Below are 27,325 nucleotides of genomic sequence, written 5' to 3'. Positions count from 1 at the left end.
GTTTTGGCTAAGTTATAAACATGTTTATAATGCAATTATTTGCATAACTCTAGTAATGCTAATGGCGGCTATAAGATTAGGTTTCTAAAAAAACCACTAAAAACATAAAAATACTTAGCCTCATTATTTCCCTGTAGAACGTATTTATTTACACCTAAATTTCAGTATTTACTATATCATCATTGCTGATTTTAAGTCACATTCAAAGGATAAGGCAAAACCACCTACGAATTGGCATATTTGTTTATTTCTCAGTTTGTGAAAATGTCCTTAATTTGTTGATGTAGCAAACAAATTTCAACTTTGATTGCTATGCAAAAAAACAAGATAATCTGCTTTGCAATGAACTTTATATAGTTCAACTGCATACAGGCAACATGCTATATATGAAAAAGTTACTAACTGAACTACAGGTATTAAATACTGAAAAGAGTTAACAGTTTATTATAATTTATTTTATTTAACAATCTAGGAAGTTCGCAGCCATCAGCAGTTCCAGTGCAATTTCAGGTGCAATTGGGAATTCAGGAATCTCGGTGGAGCTGTTAGTGTAGCGAACCTTGTACGTAAAATACATGCATACTTTCGATAGCACATGTGAAGGTATCTCTCTAAAATTGACCTCATTGGTTTCGTTCTCAGCAAACTGACCTGTAAAACAAAAGAATTATGTATGTTATTGGCTGAACTGTGTCCTCCAAATTCATATGTTGAAGTCTTAACCCCTTGTACCACAGAATGCGGCTGTATTTAGAGATAAGTTCTTTAAAGAGGTAATTAAAAGAGGTCATTAGGGTGGCAATCCAATATGATTGGTGTCTTTTTGTTTGTTTGTTTGAGACAGAGTTGCGCTCTGTCACCCAGGCTAAAGTGCAATGGCGGGATCTCAGCTCACTGCAACCTCCACCCCCCAGGTTCAAGCGATTTTCCTGCCTCAGCCTCCTGAGTAGCTGGGATTACAGGTGTGCAGCACCACGACCGGCTAATTTTTGTATTTTTAGTAGAAACGGGGTTTCACCATGTTGGTCAGGCTGGTCTCAAACTCCTGACCTCATGATCCACCCACCTCAGCCTCCCAAAGTGCTGGGATTACAGGCATGAGCCACCGCGCCCGGCCATGATTTGTATTCTCGTAAGAGATCCGGACAGAGATGGGCATAGAGGGAAAACTGTGTGAAGACAGGAAGAAGATGGCCATGTACAAGACAAAAAGAGAGCCTCAGAAGAGACCAACTCTACTTTCAACCTCTACACTCCAGAATTGTGAGAAAATAAAGTTCTGTTGTTCAAGCCATCTAGGGGTGGTACTTTGTTATGGCAGCCCTAGCAAACTAATCATCATTAAAATAACCTCAATTAGCACCAAATGAATTATGGAATTCTGATTTTTTTAGTATTAACATAAGTTTTTTTCTTTTTTTTTGACATGGAGTCTTGATCTGTTGCCCAGGCTGGAGTGCAGTGGCATGGTTGTGGCTCACTGCAACCCCTGCCTCCTGGGCTCAAGTGATCCTCCCACCTCAGCCTCCTCAAGTAGCTGGGACCACAGGTGAGTGCCACCATGTCTGGATAATTCTTGTATTTTTTGTAGAGACAGAGTTTTGCCATGTTGCCCAGGCTGGTCTTGAACTACTGGACTCAAGTGATCCCCCTGCCTCAGAATCCCAAAGTGCTAAGATTACAGGCTTGGCCACTTGCACCTGGCCAACATTAAAAAAACCTTTACTAAAATAGTACTTGAGGGCCGGGCGTGGTGGCTCATGCCTGTAATCCCAGCACTTTGGGAGGCCGAGGTGGGCGATCATTTGAGGTCAATAGTTCGAGACCAGCCTGACCAACATAGTGAAACCCCATCTCTACTAAAAATACAAAATTAGCTGGCCATGGTGGTGAGTGCCAGTAATCCCAGGTACTCGGGAGGCTGAGGCAGGAGAATTTCTTGAACCCAGGAGGCAGAGGTTGCAGTGAGCCAAGATTGTGCCATTGCACTCCAGCCTGGGTGACAAGAACGAAACTCTGTCTCCAAAAAAAAAAAGAAAGATAGTACTTGAGATTCATCAAGACTGAATTTTAAAATTCTAATTCTCTCCCTGTGGGTTGGAAACTTAAGTAGCTTTTCCTAACAATCTTGGTGGTATGATTGGCGAGCAGGATGAAAAAGTAAAATCATTTTTAAAAAAGATCAATCCAGGCAATCAAGTCTTTATGGATCATCAGGATCCCTGTGTTGTACTGAACTGCCATGTAAAAATAAAGTCAGGGCAAATAACAGGTTTTCTGATTTGGCTTTTCTGAGAATTAGTGAATATATAAAATCACTTGAATCCAGGAGGTGGAAGTTGCAGTGAGCTGAGATCATACCACTGCACTCCAACCTGGGTGACAGAGCAAGACTCCGTCTTAAAAGATAAAACAAAACAAACAAAAAACCTATTTAAACTATTTAACTGTTTACCTAAAATAATAAGAAAAATACTACTTAAAAGAAATGGGCTGAGCATGGTGGCTCATGCCTGTAATCACAGCACTTTGGGAGACCTACTTGTAGTCTCAGCTACTGGGAAGGCTCAGGTGGGAGGACTGCTTGAGCCCGGGAGTTCGAGGCTGCAGTGCGCCATGATGGCGCCACTGTACTCCAGCCTGGGCAACAGACAGAGACCCTGTCACAAACAAGCAAGCAAGCAAGAAAGCAAAAGAAACATTTCAGGAAAGGAATTCCATTGTTTCCTCCTTTAGTTTTTTTAAAAATATGATCATGTTAACGAGATCTCTTCACAAGACATTTTCCTTTGTTTAACAGCATTTCATAAACAGTTTTTCAGTCATTCTTCAAAATTTCTGTAGCTACACAAAGGCTGTATCATTTAGCCTTTACACATAGGGATAAAATATCTTCTTAGCAGTCTAGTACTAGCACTGTATGCTGAATATAAAAGGCATTTCACATCTACAAATATACTTTGAGAATATAGTATTTTAAAATACTAAAATATATACAAAATGCCTTTTATATATCGGTTGGGGGTATACTGTAGCAGGGAGAAAGGAGTACTGCAGGACTCAGCAAATAATTCACAACAATGAGGTAAATTTTGGTTTGCCAATAACTAGAACTCCTTTTCTTAAATACATGCGTGAAATATTGCCTATAGGCACTTATTAAGACTTTGATACTAGACAAACATCAGTGATTTTTCTAAAAGGTGAGATTTATATAACATAAAATCAACCACTTTAAAGTGTACAATTCAGTGGCATTTAGTATATTTACAATGTTGTGCAACTATCCCTTCTATTTAGTTCCAAAACATTTTCATCATCCCAAATTAAAACCCGATAATCCATTAAGCAGTTATTCCTCATCTTCCCCATCCCCCCAGTCTCTGGCAAACACCAATCTGCTTTCCGTCTCTATAGATTTACCTACTCTGGATATTTCATAAAAATGGAATCATACAAATGTGACATTTTGTGTCTGAGTTCTTTTACTTAGCATGCTGTCGAGGTGCATACGGACTGTAGCATGCTATCAGTACTTCACTCCTTTTCATGCAAACAGTAGTTTGAGGCTGAATGTTTTCTGATCTTTCCAAGATAAAAATCTTGTGTTTAAATTAAAGATCAAATTTATAAAAAGCAAAAGCTCTTTGTTTCTAGCCTGCTGTTATAAAATAAAATTAATTTTAATTAAAATTCTGTTGGCATTTGTGATTTTTTTCCCCCTTAAAGTACTTCCTTGCATTGTCCTGTGGAAAAGCCCAAAAGCAATTCATCAGATTCATCAGAGCCATGTTGTGTGTGTGTATGAGGAGTGGGGGGTACAATTCAACCAAGGAGCAATGAGTATCTTCAGCACCCAGATTGGGGCCCCTAAATACCATTTTCTACTAAAAACAGGGATTTTTGGAGAAACAGCTGTTTTCGGGATCGGGGAACAATGTTCATGACACGCCTAAGAAATCTTATTACAGAAAGTAGTGTAACTATTCAAGACTAACGGAGCCATGTCAAAAGGACACAGAAGCTAACACAATGTGGCTCTTTCTGACATAAAAATGAAGCAAATGGAACAATCTGAGCACCAGTAAGAATGACTGCAACAGACTGAAAAACATGAAATATAGTCATGAATTCATGATGACATTCACTCAAAAACAAAAAACAAAACACTCTTTACTACTGGATGATGCTGAAGAACCAATTCATTACTCTGAAAAATTATATTTAAAAGGAAAAAAATCAAGTCTTTATCATCTTTCCCATATAGACTGTATTTCAATGTAACCAAATAATATCTTATAGGAAAATTTTAGCTAATAAATGCAAAAAATTTTACAGAATTGGAAAGTCACTGTTTTGTAATCTCAAAGTAAATCTCAACAATAATCACAATGAATGCTAAATCATAGTGGGGAATTTTTAATGGATGAATCAGCCTGACAACCTGGAACCCACTGATCAAGCTTGACACTGCTAAAAGACATGATAGAACAGGAATACAAGAGTGCTACCTACAAGTATCCTTTGCTTAGAAAGATGTATCAGACTCTAATCAAGTCTCTGGAATTTTAACTATGAGTTTACAGAATAAAGCTCAAATGTAATTCAATATGAAATATGGACAGCATACAAATGACCTTGCTTCTCTGTAAAATTAATGGCCTGCCTGGAAATAAAAGAAAAGGTGCAGGGGAACTATTGCAGATTTTCCAAGTGAAATGGCACAACATCACGCATGTGCTTGAAATACTCCAAAAAAGTAGGGATAATGACACAACTTAAGATTGGCAAAATGGGCTGGGCACGGTGGCTCATGCCTGTAATCCCAACACTTTGGGGGGCCGAGGCAGGTGGATTGCTTGAGGTCAGGAGTTCAAGAACAGCCTGACCAACACGGTGAAACCCCATCTCTACTAAAAATACTAAAATTAGCTGGGCGTGGTGGCGGCATGCCTGTAATACCAGCTACTCAGGAAGCTGAGGGAGGAGAATCGCTTGAACCCGAGAGGCAGAGGTTGCAGTGAGCTGAGGTTGCGCCACTGCGCTCCAGCCTGGGAGATAGAGCAAAAGACTGGCAAAATGTTAATAACTATTGAAGCTGGATGATGGGCACATGGGGGTGTATTACACAGTTCTCTTTACTTCTGAGTAGGTTTTAAAATCTCCATAGTAAAAACATAGAATTGTGGCCACACACAGTGGCTCACACCTGTAACCCCAGCACTTTGGGAGGCCAAGTTGGGAGGACTGCTTGAGCCCAGGAGTTCAAGACCAACGTGGGCAACATCGCTACAGAAAATACAATTTAAAAAAAGGTGCATGCCTGTGGTTCCAGCTACTCAGGAGGTTGAGGTGGGAGGATTGCTTGAGCCTAGGAAGGCTTGTGCCACTACACTCCAGCCTGGGCAACAGAGCAAGACCCTACCTCAAAAACAAACAAACAAAAAACCCCACAACAACAACAACAACAAAAAAAACAACAGACAAAACCAGAAAGAGCTGCAAGGGATCCCAAATAGCCCAAACAATCTTGAAACAGAAAAACAAAGTTGGAGGCCTCATACTTTCTGATTTTGAAACTTACTACAAAGCTACAGTAATCAAAACAGTGTGGTACTGGCATAAGGACACACATATAGATCAATGGAATAGAATTGAGAGCCCAGAAATACACAAATCTACAATCAACTGATTTTCAACAAGGGTGCTATGGGGAAACGGTCTCTTCAATAAATGGTAGTGGGATAGCCACATGCAAAAGAATGAAGCTGATCTCTTACCTCACAGCATAAACAAAAATTAACTTAAGACCAAAGACCTAAATTTAAGAGCCAAACCCATAAAACGCTTATAAGAAAACACAAGGGAAAACACAGGGTTAGATTTGACAACAGATTCTTATATATGACACAAAAACCAAAGGAAAAATAAATCACACTTCAAAATTAAAACTTTAGGAGGCCAAGGTGAGTGGATCACTTGAGGCTAGGATTTCGAGACCAGCCTGGCCAACACGGTGAAACTCCATCTCCACTAAAAACACAAAAATTAGCCAGGTGTGGTGGTGGGCACCTGTAATCCCAGCTATTCAGGAGGCTGAGACAGGAGAATTGGTTGAGGGTGCAGTGAGCCGAGATTGCGCCACTGCACTCCAGCCTGGGCGACACAGCAAGACGCTGTCTCAAAATAAATAAATATATTAATTAATTTAAAAAATAAATAAAAATAAAAGTGTGCTTCAAATGACACCATAAAAAAAAAAAAAAAGACTGGCCAGGTGCGGTGGCTCATGCCTGTAATCCCAGCACTTTGGGAGGCTGAGATGGGCGGATCATGAGGTCAGGAGATCAAGACCTTCCCGGCTAACACAGTGAAACCCCGTCTCTACTAAAAATACAAAAAAATTAGCTGGGCGTGGTGGCGGGCACCTGTGGTCCCAGCTACTCGGGAGGCTGAGGCAGGAGAATGGCATGAAACTGGGAGGTGGAGCTTGCAATGAGCCGAGGTTGTGCCACTGCACTCCAGCCCGGGCAACAGGTGTCTCAAAAAAAAAAAAAAAAAATCTATGGAATGGGAGAAAATATTAGCAAATCATGTATCTGATAAGGGTCTACTACTGAGAATTAATAAGGAACTCTCACAATTCAACAACAAAAATACAAACCACCCAATTCAAAAATGGGCAAAAGACTTGAATAGACATTTCTCCAAAGGAGATACAAAAATGTCTAGGAAGTGTATTAAATAATGTTCAACATCATTAGCCATTAAGGAAATGCAAATCAAAACCACCAGATAGGCTGGGTGTGTTGGCTCACGTCTGTAATCCCAGCACTTTGCGAGGCCGAGGTGGGCTGATCACTTGAAGCCAGGAGTTCAAGACCAGCCTGGCCAACATAGTGAGATCCCATTTCTACCAAAAATACAAAAAATTAGTTTGGCATGGTGGTGTGCACCTATAACCCCAGGTACTCAGGAGGCTGAGGCATGAGAATCGTTTGAACCTGGGAGGTGGAGGTTGCGGTGAGTGGAGACTGTGCCACTGCACTCTAGCCTGCGTAACAGAGTGAGACTATCTCAAAAAACAACCACCACCACCAAACAAACCACCTAAAACCCACCAGATAACCATTTCACACCCATTAAGATAGCAGTAATAAAAAAAAGAGTGGCCAGGCACAGTGGCTCACGCTTGTAATCCCAGCACTTTGGGAGGCTGAGGCGGGTGGATCACCTGAGGCTGGGAATTCGAGACCAGCCTGACCAACATGGAGAAACCCCGTCTCCACTAAAATACAAAATTAGCTGGGCATGGGGGCGCATGCCTGTAATCCCAGCTGCAGGAGAATCGCTTGAACCTGGGAGGTGGAGGTTGCCGTGAACCAAGACTGCACCATTGCACTCCAGCCTGGGCAACGAGAGTGAAACTCTGTCTCAAAAAAAAAAAAAAAAAAAAGCCAAAAAACAAAAAACAATAACAAATATTGGCCAAGATGTATACAAACTGGAACCCTAGGACACCGCTGGTAGAAATGTAAAACAATTCAGCCACTGTGAAACAGTTCTGTGGCTCCTCCAAAAGTTAGAGAGAATTGTCATATGATCAAGCAACTGCACTTCTAAGAAGACACCCAAAAGAACTCAAAGCAGGTATTCAAACAATTATTTGTACACAAATGTTCACAGAACTATTCATGGTAGCCAAAATGTGTCAACAACCCAGATATTTATCAACTGATGAATAAACAAATTGTGGTGTATTCACATCTGGCTGAATGAAATATTATTCAGCCATAAAAAAGAATGAAGTGCTGTACACGCACCACATAAATGAACCTTGAAAACATGAAAAATAACAAAAGCCAGATACAAAAGGCCATATACTGTATGATTCAATTTATACAAAATGTCCAGAATAGGTAAATTAGAAAGCAGACTGGTGGTAGTCAGACACTGAGGGTAGAGAATGGGAAGGGATAGTGACAGCTAATGAGTATGGAGCTTGCTTTTGGAGTAATAAAATGTTTTGGAACTAGATAGAGATGATGGCTGCAAAATACTGTGAATGTAGTAAACGCCACTAAATTGTACACTTTAAAACAGCTGCTTTTACATTATGTGAATTTTACTTCAAGAAAAAAATTTTAAGAATAGAGATTTGCGCTGGGTGTGGTGGCTCACGCCTGTAATCCCAGCACTTTGGGAGGCTGAGGCAGGCGGATCACAAGGTCAGATCGAGACCATCCTGGCTAACACGGTGAAACCCCGTCTCTACTAAAAGTACAAAAAATTAGCCTGGCATGTGGTGGGCACCTGTAGTCCCAGACTCGGGAGGCTGAGGCATGAGAATCACTTGAACCCGGGAGGCGAAGGTTGCAGTGAGCCGAGATCGTGCCACTGCACTCCAGCCTGGGCGGCAGAGCAAGACTCCGTCTCAAAAAAAAAAAAAAAGAATAGAGATTTGGAAGGTAGCAACTTGTTTTATCTAGCTAGGAACAGAAATCACCAGTCTGTGGTTAAAAGGCTGACTATGGGCCGGGCGCAGTGGCTCACACCTATAATCCCTGCACTTTGGGAGGCTGAGGCGGGTGCACTGCCTGAGGTCAGGAGATCAAGACCAGTCCGACCAATATGGTGAAAACCCTGTCTCTACTAAAAATACAAAAAATTAGCCAGGCGTGGTGGTAGGCGCCTGTAATCCCAGCTACTCGGGAGGCTGAGGCAGAAGAATCTCTTGAACCTGGAAGGTGGAGGTTGCAGTGAGCCGAGATGGCACCATTGCACTCCAGCCTGGGTGACAGAGTGAGACTCCATCTCGGGAGAAAAAAAAAAAAAAAAAGGCTGACTATGGAACCTAATGTGGGAAAATCAATTCAGTCTTGTTGAAACTTACAGGATAAATAACTGAAAACAGAACATGGCAGAAATCAATTTTTTTCCCCAATGCAACATAATCATGCAAAAGGCCAGGCATGCAAAAGGCTCATGCCTGTAATCCCCGCACTTTGCGAAGCTGAGGCAGGCGGATCACCTGAGGTCAGGAGTTCAAGACCAGCCTGGCCAACATGGTGAAACCCCATCTCTACTAAAAATACAAAAGTTAAAGCTGGGCGTGGTGGCTCACTCTTGTAATCCCAGCACTTTGGGAGGCTGAGGTGGGTGGATCACTTGAGGTCAGGAGTTCGAGACCAGCCTGGCCAACATAGGGAAACCCCATCTCTACTAAAAATACAAAAATTAGCCAGGCATGGTGGCAGGCGCTTGTAATCCCAGATACTCAGGAGGCTGAGGCAGGAGAATCGCTTGAACCCGGGAGGTGGAGGTTGCAGTGAGCCAAGATTGTGCCATTGCACTCCAGCCTGGGCAACAGAGCAAGACTCTGTCTCCAAAAAAAAAAAAAATTAGCCAGGGGTGGTGGTACACACCTGTAATTCCAGCTAGTCTGAGGCAGGAGAATTGCCTGAACCCAGGAGGCGGAGGTTGCAGTGAGCTGAGACCGCACCATTGCACTCCAGCCTGGGCAACAGAATGAGACTCTGTCTCTCTCAAACAAAAGAACAAAAACATAATCATACAACAATGTTAGAAGACTTATTTTCTCTTTAAATGCTGAATCATTAATTCAACTTAAAAACATCCATCAAACATTAAAAGTGAATATATGAAGAAAAAGACAGAACTGTGCTTACCTGGGCCACTCAACATGGCTTTTATCGTGCCTGATGTTAATGCATGTTCTCTTTTTACAATAAATTCATGGCCATCAGATGATATCAATTTGACATACATGGCATCAGGGCCTTCACAGCCACCATAGGTTTTCTCCTCTCCATCTAAAGTAAAGTAAGTAGCGAAACAATTTTTGAATCACACAATGTACTAAAACTAAACAGGTTTGGCTGGGCGCAGTGGCTCACGCCTGTAATCCCAGCACTTTGGCAGGCCAATCACCTGAGGTCAGGAGTTCAAGACCAGCCTGGTCAAACAAGCCCGTCTCTACTAAAAATACAAAAATTAGCTGCGTGTGGTGGCGCACACATGTAATCTCAGCTACTTGGGAGACTGAGGCAGGAGAATCACTTGAACCTCGGAGGTGGAGGTTGCAGTGAGCCAAGATCACGCCACTGTAGTCCAGCCTGGGCGACAGCAAAGCTCCATCTCAAAAAAAATAAATAAAAATAAAAAATAAACAGGTTTATTAACAAGTTAATATTTGAAGAACTCACACCAGAAACATTTCTGGAAGGTATTATAATAGTCACCAAGACATTAACAGTTTCTAACTCCTTGTTTTATACTTCTCTATCAACATCTTCCAATATCAGAATAAACTGTAGATTTAAGAATGCTACTTCAGTGAAAATTCACTAGTTTTTTCAAGGAGGTGTTAACAGTTGTTTTGTAACCAAAGCAGCCCATTCAAATTTGAAGACTAAGACAAAATATTTAAATAGTATGACTTTAATTCTATCACCTGAAATACTCATTTTTAGAAATAAGATGTATAGCAGATTTATAAATCAGTGTTTATATGCCATGAGAGCTCGACTTCCTTTGACAAGCCCTAAGTTCTAAAAGTTAAGACTTCTTTTACTCAGCATTTCACACTTGATGGTTAAAAATAATGATCAAGTATGTATTTAGGCTGGGCGCAGTGGCTCACATCCCAGCACTTTGGAAGGCCAAGGCAGGTGGATCACGAGGTCAGGAGATCGCGACCATCCTGGCTAATACAGTGGAGATCGAGACCATCCTGGCTAACACGGTGAAACCCCGTCTCTACTAAAAATACAAAAAAAATTAGCTGGGCGTGGTGGCGGGTGCCTGTAGTCCCAGCTACTCAGGAGGCTGAGGCAGGAGAATGGCATGAACACAGGAGGCGGAGCTTGCAGTGAGCCGAGACTGCGCCACTGCACTCCAGCCTGGGAAACAGAGAAAGACCCCGTCTCAAAAAAAAAAAAAAAAAAGTATGCATTTAAACAATACTCGGTTTAAATGCGTGCATTAAAAGTAATTAATATGGACAAAATATTGGTCTCTAAAAAAAACCCAAAGCTGACATGAGGAGACAGAGTGCACAGATGTTACTCTGCTACCGCCACTGCTGCTGTACTGGCTTCAGTCACAGTAGCCAGATATATATAGAGTAAAAGTTACATATGCAAGTAAAAATCTCCTTAATTTTTACAATTTTGTACTGTAACAGAATTTTAATTTTTATAATTATTAATATGTGAAATAAAATAGCTTAAGGTTTATTCTAAAAACTTAGGAAGCCCTAGAAAGGATGAAGCTGAAGTACTGTTCAGCCACAAATATCCATTTGTTAAACAATTAATTCAGAAATCTCTAAAATTAAAATTAGTATCAAAATCACTCATGTGCTCCCACTGCCAAAAATGTTTAATTTGAATCAAATCACAAGAAAACAACCAGGCAAATTAAAATTGAGGAATAGTCTTCGAAGTAGAAAACTATTTAAAGGAGACTAAAGAGACAAGTTAATGCATTATGATCATTTAAAATTTTTATCCATCCATCCACCCACCCACCCACCCACCTATTTGTTTATTTATTTTTATTTTTTGAGATGGAGTCTCACTTTTGTTGTGGAGTACAGTGGCACAATCTCGGCTCACTGCAACTTCCACCTCCCAGGTTCAAGAGGTTCTCCTGCCTCAGCCTCCCGAGCAGCTGGGATTACAGGCGCCCACCACCATGCCTGGCTAATTTTTGTATTTAGCAGAGATGGGGTTTCACCATGTTGGCCAGGATGTCTCGAACTCCTGACCTCAAGTGATCCACCTGCCTTGGCCTCCCAAAGTGCTGGGATTACAGGCATGAGCCGCTGCACCCGGACTACTTATTTATGGTTTTTTTTTTTTTTTTTTTTTTTTTTTTTAAGAGACAGGGCCTTGCTCTGTTACCCAGGCTGGAGTACAGTGGCGCAATTGTGGCTCACAGTAACCTGCAACTCCTGGGTTCAAGAGATCCTTTGGCCTCAGCCTCCAAAGTAGCTGGGAAATAGGCGTGCACCACCATGCCTGGCTTTGGTCTTTGTTTTTTAAAAAACGGCTTCTGTTCCATGTAAAACTTGTAATAAATATTCATCTATGTTATGTCATCTTATGTTATGTAATAAATGTTCATCTATGTTACATCGATTTAATTCTCAGACCCAGCCAGGACCCTAAGAAGACTGAGATGGAGTATTGCCAACTCTACAATATGAACACACACACATACACACACACGAAAGCAAATTTGGTAAAACACTAACAATCTGGTGAAAGCTATGTTAGTATCTTTTTTTGTCTAATTTTTCATAAAAAGCGGGAGGAGCCATAAAGATGTAAGTAGCTTCTAAATTACAGACTATTCAAGCATATAGATTTTTTGCAGTTTTTGCCAACCTCAAAAAAGAAAAATAAAAATGGTTATTATTTCAATTTATGCTTCTAATATTTTTGGCAACAGAAAACATTGTATGTTTGTCAGGAGAGTTTCAAATTTCTTAAGGTAAAATTACTCACTAAAAATCACAAATTGGGGTTAGCACGATATTATTACTGATCTGCCTGTCGGGAATATACAGTCATGCATTGCTTAATGATGGAGATACCTTCCAAGACAAGAAATGCATCATTAGGCAATCTTATCATGATGCAAACATCCTAAGAGTGTACTTACTAAATCTAGAGTGTATTTACACCTAGGCTATATGGTGTAACCTACTGCTCCTAGGCTACAAACCTGTACGGTATGTTACTGTATGAATACTATAAGCAACTGTAACATGATGGTAAGTATTTGTGTATCTAAACATAGAAAAGGTACAGTAGAAATATAGCATAAAAGAGTTAAAAAGGTATACCTGTATAGGGCACTCACGATGAATGGAGTCTGCAGGACTGGAAATTGCTCTGTGTGAGTTGGTGAGTGGTGAGTGAATGTGAAGGCCTAATGCATTACTATACTACTACAGACTTCATAAGTACTGTACACTTAGGCTACAGTAAATTTACCTGTTGCCCAGGCTGGAGCGCAGTTGTGCAATCATAGCTTATTTCTGCCTCGAACTCTTGGGCTCATTCAAGCAACTCTCTGGTCTCAGCCTCCCAGGCAGCTGGACTATAAGCGTGAGCCACTGCACCCAGCACTATTTTTCTTTATATCCTTATTCTATATGCTTTTTTCTATTTTAAAAAATTGTAATTTTTGTTCTTTTTAAATTTTTTTGTTAAAAACTAAGACACAATCACACATTAGCCTAGGCCTATACAAGGACAAGATCATCAAGATGTCACTGTAGGCCACAGGAATTTTTCAGCTCTATTATAATCTTTATGAAACCATGTCACACATGTGGTCCAACACTGACCGAAACATCATTATGTAGGGCATGACTGTGTAGTAAACATAAGCTGTTGATGTGGACAACTAATTTCAGTCTACTGAAATTTTACTTGTGTTCACTGAATTTTAAAGATCTTTGAAACGAAGTCCAGTTTCTACTAGTTAAAACACAAAATTAATTATCTTTAGCTTACCCATTTTGTTCTTATGAAATTCTACTTTGCTTCCCCAGGAACTTTAGTAGTTTCCTGAAAATATAACAATATCATATTAAGATTAATGTTGCAAGAGACAAGTTTTCACTCACTGTTATTTAATGTCCTTGGTGTTAAAAGTTTAAGAACTCTCCCTCCTGGTTACATTACGAGCTCACCATTCCTACAACAAAAACACTGTACTTTTATAAAATCAATTGAAGAATACCAAAATGCTTTGTGAGCTTGATCAGTTGGCACTTCTGAATCGGAGAAAGATTACTTAAAATAGAAACATAACATATAATCATTATAAATCAATTGGGGGTGGGGTTGTTGAAGACGTTGTAAAATGTGACATGTTAAAAGTAACAGATGTGTAAAAATGTTCATTCCATTAAAATACATACACAGAACATAATTATCGAGAAAAAACTGCCATACTGAGGTGTTTTAAGGCCGAGGTCCTTTATTTTTTTTCCGGATAAAGGCCTCCGTTGAATATCCAAACAAAACTATGGGTCCCGTTGTATAATAAAGAATTTGGCTGGTTTTTGATCCTCGTTTTGAGAGGTGGCCTCTAAATCCTTGGAATTTCCCTAGTGATACAAGTCCTTGCTATTCTTCATGGGTCCTGGTAGTTTATGTTAACCAGGTAACTCATAATGGGCCTTTGGATAGTTTAAACTAACAAAAGGACTCAGGACAAAAAGCTTTAAGGTGCCTTTTTTGATATCAACATGACCTCCAGTTGGAGGGGTGCTGAAGACTGAGCTCAGCCTTGTTGCTTATGACTCATCAATCATGTCTACAGAATGAAACCCCAAGAAAATCCCTGGACACCAAAGCTCAAGTGAGCTTTTGAGGTTAGCAATGCTCTGTACACCTTGCTATGGTACACATGCTGGAAGGATGATGCATACTGACTTAAAACAGTGAGGACACAGCAAGTTCTGGATCTTGTATTTAGTACACAGTGGTAGACAATAAGCAAATATTTGCTTGAATGAATGGCATGATATAACGAAGGTCATGAAGTAACTTCCATGAGAATAAAAAAAGACAGGGCTGGGTGCAGTGGCTCACACCTGTAATCCCAGCACTTTGGGTGGCTGAGGCAGGAGTACTGCCTGAACCCAGGAGACTGAGACCAGCCTGGACAACACAGTGAGATCCTATCTCTAAAATAAATAAATAAATAAGAAAAAAGAGAAGTCTTGCTCTTACTTAGATAAGTACACATACGTATTTTTATGCTTCCATCTCTTCCACATACAGGCTAAGTTTTGAAATTTAACAATAAAGTGGTTAAATATGTACAATTTTTTGAGAAATTATAAATTTGACAAAATAACAAGATGATTGCTAAAGGAAATGGTTTCACTTTCTCAGTAACTGTATTTTAGTAACATACTACAGCATTTATTCAGGGGATCTCATTCATACTGATACTCCTTTTTACGTCATTAATAAGAAAAAAGCATTTCCTAACTATCATGCTCTAAGAAATTCCTGACAAATTTTAGTTCTGGCCTTAAGAGAAGGGTCAAGAAAATGAACCATAACACTTCAATGCAGAAAAGGAACTTGCAGGTAACCTCTCTAATGCCTCAGGTTTAAATAATGTCATCCATGTAGAGAGGATAAATAATTTGTTTCAGGTAGTGACAGAGCAGGAGCAGAAATCAAATCTTAGTCTAGAACACTTGCTAGGCATGGAGACAGATATTCAAAGCACCATCACTCTCTCTTTTTTTTTTTTTTTTTTGAGAGGCAGTCTTGCTCTGTTGCCCAGGCTGGAGTGCAGAAGCACGATCTCAGCTCACAGCATCCTCTGCCTCCCAGGTTCAAATGATTTGCCCGCCTCAGCCTCCCCAGTAGCTGGGATTACAGGCGTCTGTCACCGTGCCTGGCTAATTTTTGTATTTTAGTAGAGACCAGGTTTCGCCATGTTGGCCAGGCTGGTCTTGAACTCCTGACCTCAGGTGATCCACTTGCCTCAGCCTCCCAAAGTACCATTTCTAATTTGAGATAAAGCAGAGAAAATAGGCAGTAGTAACAATTAAATCTGATGAGCCTTTTGCAGGCCTAAGAAGAGGTAAACACTGTACTAAATGCCTTACATATATTATCTTGTTTATTTATTTTTTGAGACAGAGTCTCACTCTTTGGCCCAGGCTGGAGTGCAGTGGCATGATCTTGGCTCACTGCAACCTCTGCCTTCCAGGTTCAAACGATTCTTGTGCCTCAGCCTCCCGAGTAGCTGGGACTACAGGTGCACGGGACCATGTCCGGCTAATTTTTGTATTTTCAGTAGAGACGGGGTTTCACCATGTTGGCCAGGCTGGTCTTGAGTTCCTGACCTCAAGTGATCCACCCAACTCAGCCTCCCAAAGTGCTGGGAGTACAGGTGTGAGCCACTGTGCCTGGCCTATCTTATTTAAAAACAACTCTTCCACAAGGGAATTATTCTGATTTTAGAGATGAGAAACACTGGAAGAGTCTGCTACTTGCTGAAGGCTTCTACAGCTTAAGTGGCAGCGTTAGGATTTAAACCTAGGTAGGTCTGACTTCACGGCCCACATTCCACTCCTTTCATTATTGCCTACTACCACAGTAAAAAATTCTGGCTCCAGTTAAACTTAATTGCCACAATTCCCAACAGCTACTGACGTAAATCCTCAAATAGTTCTCTAAAATTTAAAAATAGTACTGTCATTTTATGATACTATGCAATTTAAAAATTCATGAAAGCCATTATTATTTTCTTTTCATTATACTGCTTTGTAAATACTCTTTTAAAAAACAAACAAACAAAAAAAAAAAAACAAAAAAAATGCTAGAAAGCTTGAAGTACAAGAATTTCAAGGGCCAACTCTTCTATCTGGAAAATCTCTAGAATAAAACATTTAGGATGTTTATCTAACTAGCAGTAGCTAAGCAACAATGCAAAGTCACATCTTAGGAGCCCTTTGGGTAGCAACAGTTTCTCTACAGAGTTAATGTAGTAAATCAATTCCATCATTTTATATAACAGAGATTAAGGAGAGGAAGAGGAGACCCACCCTTTCTCCCACCTTTGAAAGGGAAAATCAACATTAAGAGTTAAAATTCCTAATTCTTAGGTAGAAGTTAGAAATATTTAAAATATGATTCAGTTTGGACCCAATCCATAAGTTATCTAAAGAAATATAAGTTTGAGGAGACAAAAATTTCAGCTTGAACATGTATTCCATGACAGAGCTGAATTCTGGAAATATGAATTGGGCAGGTAAAAGCCACTCGTAAGGGAACCGTTGGATTGAGAATAGTCCTAGGCAGAAGAAAGAGCATGAACAACGGCCTGAGACGTCATTATGCTTTTAGGGTGTTACATACAAACATTAATCTCTTAAAGTTTTTTTGTGTATGTTTGTGTTTAATAACAAATACTTAAAAAATCTAGGTGAGCCTACGGCCTACACTGAAATTAAGTGTTGAATCTAGTATCAGTGAATATTTAGAAGATATTTGAATAGCTTATCCTTTCTTTGATTTGAAATATTATCTTTATCATATTCTATATTGCTACATGAATTTCTAGACTATATTCTGTACAGGAATAGTTGGGTAAGTCTCCATTTTGTTCTCACATGTTTCTTGTTAGGTCTACTTTTAGGTACTTTTAAGTTTCCATTATGAATGGGGTCTGTTTTACTATGATATTTTCTGAAAGGCTATTGCTGGTGTTGTTAAAAGCTTTAAAATGTCCTAAGTTGATTTTGCATCCCGTCATTTTTTTTTGCAGAACTCATATTAGTTTTAATAGTTTTTCAGTTGATTTACTTGAATTACCTAAGTAGATAACAGACACTGCTGCAAAATCTGTTCTTTATATCTTTTTGTCTTTTTACATTGGCTATTTACTTGGATAAAATAAGGTTAGAACAGATCACTCACAAAAATACACTACAGATTAAAGAGCCAAATGTAAAAAATCCATAAAAATCCATGAACTCTGGAAAAATAGCAGAAAAAAGAATACAACTAGCTTAGACAGGTATAAAAATGCTTGATGGGGCTGGGTGTGATGGCTCACGCCTGTAATCCCAGCACTTTGGGAGGCCGAAGGGGGTGGATCACCTGAGGTCAGGAGTTCGAGACTAGCCTGACCAACATGGTGAAACCCCGTCTCCACGAAAAATACAATAATTAGCTGGGTGTAGTAGTGGGTGCCTGTAATCCCAGCTACTCGGGAGGCTGAGGCAGGAGAATGGCTTGAACCCAGGAGGCGGAGGTTGCAGTGAGCCGAGATTGCGCCACTGCACTCCAGCCTGGGCGACAAGAGTGAAATTCCGTCTCAAAAAAAAAAAAAAAAAAAAGTATTACATATGGTAGTTTGGATAGCAACAGGTAATCACAGTATGTTAAGTGGTCCCTGGATAGTGAATGATGGTTCTCAGTAGTTTATATTTTGGTGGGCTACAGTTGTTTCATATCAACTTATAAATGGCCAAAAAAAAAAAAAAAAGGTAAGCACAGATTTCCTGAATCCTTATATGGAAAAGTGAGTCAAAGGTCAAAGCGTATGGCGAGAAAGGACAGTCTCTTCAACAAAGGAAGCTGGAACAATATCCATATGGATAAGAAGCTCACTGTTAAACCATACACAAAAATCAATTTCAGATGGTTCACAGAATTCAACTTAAAATGCAAAATAAGGCTACTAGAAGAAAACAAATTATTTTCATACCCTCACTATAGGCAAAGATTTCTCAGCAGCCAGGTGCAGTGGCTCACACCTGCAATCGCAGCACTTTGGGAGGGAGATCACTTGAGGTCAGGAATTTGAGACCAGCCGGGCACTCCAGCCTGGGCCACAGAGCGAGACTCTGTCTCAAAAAACAAAACAAAAATCTCAGAAAAGATGCAAAAAGCACAAATTGTAAATGAAAAACTTGATGCATCAACTGCATTTCTCCAAAACAAAACTTCTGTTCATCAAATACTATAGCTGGGCACCGTGGCTCACACGTATAATCTCACCACTTTGGGAGGCCAAGGAAAGCCGAATGTTTGAACCCAGGAGTTTGAGACCAGCCTGGGCAACATGGTGGTGAAACCCTGTTTCTATAAAAAATAGAAAAATTAGCTGGGCATGGTGGTGCATACCTGTAGCCCAAGGTATTTGGGAGGCTGAGATGGGAGAATCACCTGAGCCCGAGGAGGGTAAGGCTGCAGCAGGCCATGATGGTTCCACTGCATTCCAGCCTGAGCAAGAGTAAGACACTGTCTCAAAAACAAACCAAAAAAAAAAAAAAAAAAACCCTCAAAAACCAAAAAGAAAAATAAAAAAAATGAAGTCAAGCCACGAACTGGAAAAAAATATTCACAACGCATATCTGACAATGGATTTGCATCTAGAGTAAATTAAAAAATTCCTGTGTGTCAATAAAAAAAAAATCCAATTAAAGTTGGGCATAAGAATTGAATGAACACATTAAAAAGTGCTCAACATTATTACTTATCAGTGAAACTCAAAACTGCAACGAAATACTACTATACAGCCACGAGTATAGCTAAAATTACAAAGACTGTGAACATTAAAGGCTGGAGAGGATGTGGAGCAAATGAACTCTCATACACTGCTGATGGGGAGTCCATCATAATAGGAGAATGGATAAATAAGCTGTGGTACATTCATACAGAGCAGTACTATTCACAAAAAGGGATGATCTGCTGATACAACATGGAAGAATATAAAAATACTACACTAAGTGGACAAGCCAAACAAAAAAGTATACACTGTATTATCCGATTTATATAAAATTATAGAACAGGCAAAACAAACCAATGGTGACAGCTCAGCAGGTGATTAGAGAGGAACATTCTGGAGTGATAAAAATGTCTTGCTATACATTTGTCAAAACTAAATGGTACAATTAGCATTTCACTGTATGTAGGTTATATTAAAGCTAGAATTTTTAAAAAATGATAGCATTTCTGAAGTTTATTTTACCTGAACTCCAAAGATATCATCACTCTAGGATGGTTTTCTGCCGGATTAAGCTTTTGAAAGTGACATTGGTAATAAAATTAACCCAAATTTTCTAGCTATGCAAATGCTAACAGAGGAGGAATAAGAGTTGGTCGTCCCAAAGAAAGGAAATATGAGACTACAAATCTGCAACAGAAGATCTGTTAAGTGAACAGTTATAAAAGGAAAGTAGCTTTTGATCTGGGTCTCGATGGGTAGAGGTATTTTTACCAGGCAAAACTGGAAAGGAGGGAGATCCAGGCAAAGTGAACAGTATGACCTCAGTCAGACAGCTTGGGGCACACAATGTAACTCAGTGTTGTTGGAAATCAGTTTACAGATTCATTCATTCAATAAATATTTACCAAGGGTTAGGATGCTAGATGCTCACCTAGGCACTGGGGACAGAGATGAACATAACAAACATTCCAACCTAATGGGAAGAATGGTGGGGACAGAAAACCAAAACAAAATAATACATACGGCATGGTGAAGAATTAACATTAACAGAGATCTGAAGAAAGCAAGGGAATGAGTCACAGATATCTGAAGGAACAGCTTTTTATGGAGGGAGAATGGCAAGGAGAACAGTCTGGCCAGATGAGTGAGTCAAGAAGAGAGTGTAGGAAGATAGGAAAAGAGGTGAGAGTTTGGGAAGTTGGACTTTATCAAAGAGGGGAACAGTGACACATAAGGAACACACATTGAGATACTGACCAAGCCATGGGTCTTTTTTTTTTTTTTGAGACAAGTTCTTGCTCTGTCACCCAAGTTGAAGTACAGTTGTGCAATCCTGGCTCAGTGCAGCCTCAACCTTCCGAGCTCAAAGGATTCTCCCACCTTCTTCCTGAGTAGACTGCTACCAAGCCCGGCTAAAATTTCTTTTTTTTTTTTTTTTAAGTAGAGGTCTCCCTGTGTTGCCCAAGCTGGTCTCCAACTTCTGAGCTCAAGTAAACCTCCTGCCTTGACCTCCCAAAGTGCTGCGATTACAGGCGTGAGCCACCACACATAGCCCAAGACATGGGTCTTGAATGCCTAATATAATAGTAAACAACACTACATAAGAATGTATTCCTCCTTTGTTACATTATCCTGTTTCATCACTCCTATCTATCCTTTTGCTGCTATCATTCCTGAAGACTTGATTTCAGCCCTCCATATAACGTAGTGCTTAAAATCAGTCAACTCCTAGCTATGTCACTGTGGGAGAACTAACCTAATCTTTCCTTGCCTAGTTTCTTCAACGGTAAAATGAGGATAATACAGCATCTACCTCACAGAGCTGTTCTGAAGAATAAATGGCTTTACATATAAAAGCACTCACAATACTGCCTAGCACACATTAAAACACTGGCCATTATTCTGTTTTTGAACCAGAGGTTCATTTCTATATGTATCAAGGGCCTACTATGTGCCAGGCACTGCTCTACATGCTTGGGAGGAATCTGTGGACAAAATAAATCCAACAACCTCTCCTCCACCCGTATCCTGGAATTTACATTTTTAGTGTGGGGGTTGACACACTAAAGGGCCAGAAAGTAAGTATTTTTTGCTTAGCAGGCTGTAAGGTCTCTGTTACAACTACTCCAACTCTGCCACTGGAGTGCAAAAGCAGCCACAGACAAGATGTAAACGATTGAGTGTGGCTATGATCCAACAAAACTTTATTTATGGGCAAAAAAGGGTACATTTTATATAATTTTCTTTTCTTTTCTTTTCTTTTTTTTTTGAGACAGAGTTTCGCTCTTGTTGCCCAGGCTGGAGTGCAGTGGTGCAACCTTGGCTCACTGCAACCTCCACCTCCCAGGTTCAAGTGATTCTCCTGCCTCAGCCTCCTGAGTAGCTGGGATTACAGGCATGCATCACCACGCCTAGCTAATTTTTTGTATTTTTAGTGGAGACAGGGTTTCACCATTTGGTCAGGCTGGTCTCAAACTCCTGACCTCAGGTAATCTGCCCACCTTGGCCTCCCAAAGTGCTGGGATTACAGGTGTGAGCCACTGCATCCGGCCTATAATTTTCATGTTATAAAATACACATTTACTTTGAATTTTTGTCCAACTATTAAAACATTTAAAAACCATTCTTAGCTTGCGGGTAGTATAAAAGCAGGTAGTGGGCCAGATGTGGCCTGTGGTTCTAACTTGTTGACTCTGTTCTAGCAGGTTCTTAATCTGCAGTCCCCCACTCCTCGAGGTTCACAGATAAGCAGTAGAATCCCAAACCCTTGAATCTGTAAGCACAATTTTGTGCCTATGTGCAGTTCAGAGTAAGAGGCATGAGAAGGTCCACAGCTTTCATCTCTTATCATAAATTAAGAACTAGCCCGGTGGAATGAAAATCAATGGCTACCTTATATAGACCCGAATCCATCTCCACATCTGAATTTCTACTCTGTTAGACATTTCTATCTTGAGACTCGGATAAATTAAGTGATAGGACTTCTGTTTCTTCATCTTCCAAATGAGAGAATTGGACTCAATTATGTCCAAAAGTCCATTCTGGCTCTATTTCATGACTAAATCCACCTGAAATTCATCCTTCCCAGACAACCACCTATAACTCAGCTTCCCATGTTTATTACCCAGAGTCGCCCTCCCACAACACAGAACCTAAGGGCTGCAGAGCGCTGCATGTTCTGAGTCTGTCTGCCTCACCCCTGCAAACGACCTAATTATTCTCTCAAATAATATCTCCACACTCTCTTGTTTCAGTTTTAAAATGATAAGCAGATATTCCCAACATATAATGTGTATTAATCACAGATTCTACATATTAACAGAACCTTTCGAAAGACAGGCTAAAAATAAACTGAAACCAATCACTTCAGTTGCCTTGTCTCTCCATCTTCAGCATTCCTGTGTTTAATATTTTGTCCACCCTGCTATTTCAAATATTGAATAAAAACTGTCCTTCCTACTAAAGGTCAACCTTTCCACTTAAGCAATGATTGATATTCCCTCACCTAACTAAAGACTGCTATGGCCATTATTCCCATCCACTTCTTAACCTACTCTGATCAGCCTTTGGCCCATCAGTCCATTTTAGGGGTTCTTATCAAATTTCAACTACTTCACTTGGTCACATGGTCAATTTTTAATTCTCATTTAGCAGTGTTTTATACAATTGCCTACTCCCTCCATCTTGAAACATTTCTTCCTTAGTACTCCAGATGTCACACACTCCTGGCTTTTCTGCTTCCATTACTGTATGCTCCTCTTCTGACTGGAGTGCTCCCAGTCATCTGCCTTCTTCTCCATTTAACATTCCCTATTTGATGTCCTCCAGACCAGAGGTTATCATCTATAAAATATGACTCCCAGATCATCTCCCTAGTTTTTCTCCCGAGTGCCAGTCGTGAATATCCAACTTTTCTACTGCACATATTCTCAGGTGTCTACTAGTTATCGAACTCAGTAAGTCCCATATAGAACTTCTGATTTATCAATCTCAGAAACTGATACTCCCTTCCTTTGTCTTCCCCATTTCAGTACATGCACTGCTGTTTACCCAGATTCTTGGAAAAGTGATTCGTTATTCAAAAAACATTTCTTTTGTTCGTTTTGTTCCTGGGAAGAAAGCAAAACCCATTTGGCTCCAGCTTCAAATTACATTCCAAATCAGACTACTACTCACTTTCAACTCCACACTTCTAGTTCAAGCTACCATGTCTCAACTGGACATTTGATTTACTTCCCTACTTACCACTCTGATCTTGTCTCCCACCACTCTTCCTTCACTATGCTCCAGTCACACTGGCCTTTTTGGTATTCCTCGAAATCGGTCAAGTTCACTCTTACCTCAAGGTCTTTGCATTTGTAATTGCTGTTGTCCGAAAACCTTTTAAATCCTCATCATTTAGGTCTCCAGGTAAAACATCAACTCCTCAGAGAGGTCTTCCTTCCCTGATGATCCTACCAAAATTAGACACCCCATCCCAGTCACTCTAACCCTTAACCTTGCTGTATTTTTTTCACATTTATCACTTCCTGAAACTATACTTGCTTACTTACACATATCCTTTCTTTCCTCAAGTTTCTTGACAGCAGGCCTAGAATAGTGCCTGGCACTTAGGAGATGCTCAATAAATATTTCTTGAGTGAATATACTATTATTTTCCTAATCGCTGAGGCTTGAAATTCAGGCATTACTGGATGGGCTTTTTCTGCTCTTACTTAATAACAACAATAAAGAATTTAGGACAGCGGTTTAGCTGAAATGCATTAACACATAAATATGACCATAGCTGGCCAGATTTGGTGGCTCATGCCTGTAATTCCAGCACTTTGGGAGGCCAAGGCAGGAAGACTACTTGAGCCCCCAAAACAAAAAATTAGCTAGGTGTCGTGGTGGGCACCTATAGTCCCAACTAGTAGGGAGGCTGAGGCAGGTGGATGGTTTGAGCCCAGGAGGTTGAGGCTAGAGTGAGCTGTGATAGTGCTACTGCACTCCAGCCTGGGAGTGCAGAACAGAGTGAGACTCTCACTCAAAAATAAATATGAGCATAATAGCAAAGATTTCCCTGATTATTTTCCAGTGCTAAAAAATCTACCAAAAAAACCAAGATAAACATTTTAGAAGATTTAAACAATTAAATATCACTTTAGAACTTGATGTATAGGACTGACTATAACTTCTGGCTGTAAACTAGTGCCTATTATATTACAGAATTACCATCTGGCAATGCATACACGTGTATTTTTTGAATGGTAGTTATCAAATTTCATATTTAAGAAAAAGAGGAACGGTCACTTAAACAGGGACCCCAAATCATCATTGGCAAGAAACAATAAATATCCATTATAGTACGTACCACAGCTGTTTCCTTGCCATTGTATCTCCAGAATGAATAAATCCACATGTAAACTGCTACGTTTCAACATGATTATAATGTAAATAAGATCAGACATATGTCATTTTAGGTAACTGAATAGAAAAGGAAACAACTTTCGGGGATCAAAAAGCAAATATGGAGCCGAGCGCGGTGGCTCACGCCTGTTATCCTAGCTCTTTGGGAGGTGGAGGCGGGCGGATCACCTGAGGTCAGGAGTCCAGCCTGACCAACATGGTGAAACCCCGTCTCTACTAAAAAAAAAACAAAAACCAAAATTAGCCGGGAGTGGTGGTGCGCGCCTGTAATCCCAGCTGCTCCAGAGGCTGAGGCAGGAGAATGGCTTGAACCCCGGATGCGGAGGTTGCAGTGAGCGGAGATCAAGTCACTGCACTCCAGCCTCAGGACAGAGCGAGACTCCGTCTCAAAAAAAAAAAAAAAGAAAGAAAGAAAAAGAAAAAAAAAGCAAATATGGCAGTTAAAAAGTGAGAAAGTTGAGGTTTTAAGACACTAAAGAATTTCAAGGCCAGGCGCGGTGGCTCACGCCTGTAACCCCAACACTTTGGGAGGCCGACAGGGGCGGATCACTTGAGGTCAGGAGTTCCAGACCAGCCTGGCCAACATGTCGAAACCCCGCCTCTACTAATAATAGATTAGTCAGGCGTGGTGGCATGCGCCTTGGTCCCAGCTACGTGGGAGGCTGAGGCAGGAGAATCACTTGAACCTGGGAGGCAGAGGTTGCAGCAAGCTGAAAACGAACCACTGCACTCTAGCCTGGGCAACAAGAGCAAGTCTGTCTCCCCCGGCCCCCTAAAAAAGAATTTCGGTTTTCTACACTAAAAGCAATGTGGACTAGAAATGCTCACTCTAAATGGCACAAACTTCACAGTTATATGTTACTCAACAGATCTCAGTTCCTTAAGAGAAACTCAATGAGCACAGTATTTCACACTAGATACCTCCTTTCAGACAAGACTGGACGGGCAGTAGATGCACGATACCCCCAACTCATGAAGTCGAGCATAGATCACCCAACAAGTTACCCAGAAGGTAAACTTCTCGGGTACTGCAGCTAGAAGAAGCGAGAGACCTCTCCCTGGGCTAGGGACTGACTTCCAGAAAATAATCTGAGCGGACACGAGGAACAAGCAGAAAGGAAAAGCGACAGGGCTACCATGCTCCTAACTCCACCCTCCCGCGCTCAGCCCGGAGAAGGCCCAGTCTCGCTGGCTGCTGCCCCTCCTTCCACCTCTTTCCAAACCCACCGAGCGGCGCCAGGAAAGGTCCCGCCGCCCTCTTCTCCCCTCCCCCAAACTAGGGGCTGGGGAGGCCCAAGGAGGTTAACAGCTTCCGTTCCTTCCCCGCCCAGAAGGGAAGGGGTGGGAAGTGGGACTGCGAACTCGTCCCGTCTCGGCTTCCCTCGCCCTCCACTCTTACCCGGAGCTCCGTTTCCGCCCCAGCCCGAGACTCACTCGTCAGTCCCGCAGCCACCGCAGCCGGGTCCCCGCGTACTGCCACAGCCCCTATCCCACGGCCGCCCCCCCACCCCCAGCTGCCTGCTCCGGTGGGTTCCGGGGCAGTCGAAAGAATTACTTCCGCTGGGTCAGAGCCGCTTTCTGCGACGCGCGGGAGATCCGTACCTGGTGAGGCGAGGACGCAGAGTGTGTCGCTCACTTCCGTCTGGAGGTAGTGCGTAGCGCCCTACTCTTTTCCCCTATAGTAGGCCAGCCTATGAACGCAACCGGCAAATTTCGACCAATCCGAGTCTAGCCCTTCTGGATTTCCAGCATGCAGCGCAGACCCTGATCCAATTGCTGTAAAGACGCATCCTTAGAGAGGCTCTCGGGAGTCCGAGAGAGCACTGCATTCTGGGATTTGTAGTTTCTCTGGTGGATACCGTCGGCGTTGGGACCGAGGCAGCCCTGCATCCTGGGACTTGTAGTTTCTCGCACTGCGTGTTAAGATTTTGGTGGTTTTAGAGATTGTCCGTGCCTCTCATTTAGGGTTACGCCTGGAGGTGGGAGACTGCTGAGGAAAGATTGAAACGCGGGAGGGCGGTTTCTTTGCTAACGAGATCGTACTCTTTATGAAGCAGCATCTGTCCCTGGTGAAAAGTTGCTGTGCGTGCTGAAGAGCCAGCACAGCAACGACTAGCGCAATCGGCTGGCCTCATTTCCTCTCTTCCCGGTAGAATTCAATGTTAACTGAAAACTAACCACGTCCCCCACTCCACCCGCGAGGGTCCTGCCTCTGCCTCTGGGTTAGCTCAGCTGTCCTGGATCCCGAGCTCACGCACAGAAAATCCAGGCGCCTGCCAACACCGTTACTCAGTTTTTGGGAACTTCTTTCTCATTCCCCGCCCCGCTTCCCACGCCCCGCGTTTCCTATGGTAAGATATACAGGCACCTTTCCAGGAAGGCTGAAACAGCTAAATAAAGTTCACCTTCTACTGTTTTCCAGGAGTGTGGCATGAAGAGAATGTATGTAGGGCCAAGACAACATTACAAGGTGCTCAACGAGGCACTTTGTGTGCTCAAAAAATAGATAACAGGCTATCTAGAGTTTGTTGAACTGAGGACTTGCCAGAAAGGCTTTTTTTTTTAATTTAGTTGATTTGGTAGATAAAAGACATTGGTTTTTTATAATTAGTTGCAATAATCAAGGAGATTGTCTTGGATAATTTTTTAAAGCCTTTACAGAAATCAGAACAAAGATTTTTTGGCTGTAATGGTAGCTCGAAGTAGAGTTTGGTGGGGAGGACAGGCATGGAGGTGCAGATGAGGAGGCTGTAGGCCCCTTTTCTTTTCTCTTCTCCTTTCTTTCCTTCTTTTTTATTGAGAGGGTGTCTCGCTCTGTCTCCCAGGCTGGCGTGCAGTGGCGCAATCTCGGCTCACTGCAGCCTCCACCTCCCAGGCCCAAGCAATTCTC

General features: G+C 41.3%; 1 protein-coding gene across 9 annotated transcripts; it reads right to left on the bottom strand.

The window, feature by feature from the left end:
* Window positions 1-225: 225 nt before the first annotated feature.
* ELOC (elongin C) lies at window positions 226-26,257 on the bottom strand. Of its 9 annotated transcripts, XM_063709209.1 has the most exons (6): window positions 25,663-25,702; window positions 24,380-24,435; window positions 18,283-18,421; window positions 13,551-13,604; window positions 9,690-9,833; window positions 226-651 (listed from the first exon to the last, which is right to left on the bottom strand). In XM_063709209.1, the coding sequence occupies exons 4-6, from the start codon at window positions 13,552-13,554 to the stop codon at window positions 461-463; spliced, it is 339 nt and encodes a 112-aa protein (XP_063565279.1). In that variant the 5' UTR covers window positions 13,555-13,604; window positions 18,283-18,421; window positions 24,380-24,435; window positions 25,663-25,702; the 3' UTR covers window positions 226-460. The 9 variants fall into 9 exon arrangements, with proteins under 9 accessions (XP_063565279.1, XP_030869632.1, XP_030869628.1 ...); XM_031013772.3 differs by lacking the exons at window positions 24,380-24,435; window positions 25,663-25,702 and adding an exon at window positions 25,870-25,985; XM_031013768.3 differs by lacking the exon at window positions 18,283-18,421 and having other exon boundaries at window positions 25,663-25,766.
* Window positions 26,258-27,325: the final 1,068 nt, after the last annotated feature.

Source organism: Gorilla gorilla, chromosome 7 (genome assembly GCF_029281585.2).
Source record: "Gorilla gorilla gorilla isolate KB3781 chromosome 7, NHGRI_mGorGor1-v2.1_pri, whole genome shotgun sequence".
Lineage (NCBI taxonomy): Eukaryota > Metazoa > Chordata > Mammalia > Primates > Hominidae > Gorilla > Gorilla gorilla.
This window is presented reverse-complemented; position numbering and strand designations above follow the sequence as displayed.

Coding starts and splice junctions, on each gene's coding strand:
- ELOC (XM_031013767.3), bottom strand. Junction 652..9,689: donor AGCCATGTTGAGTGGCCCAG/GTAAGCACAGTT, acceptor TTTGTTTTACAG/GTCAGTTTGCTGAGAACGAA.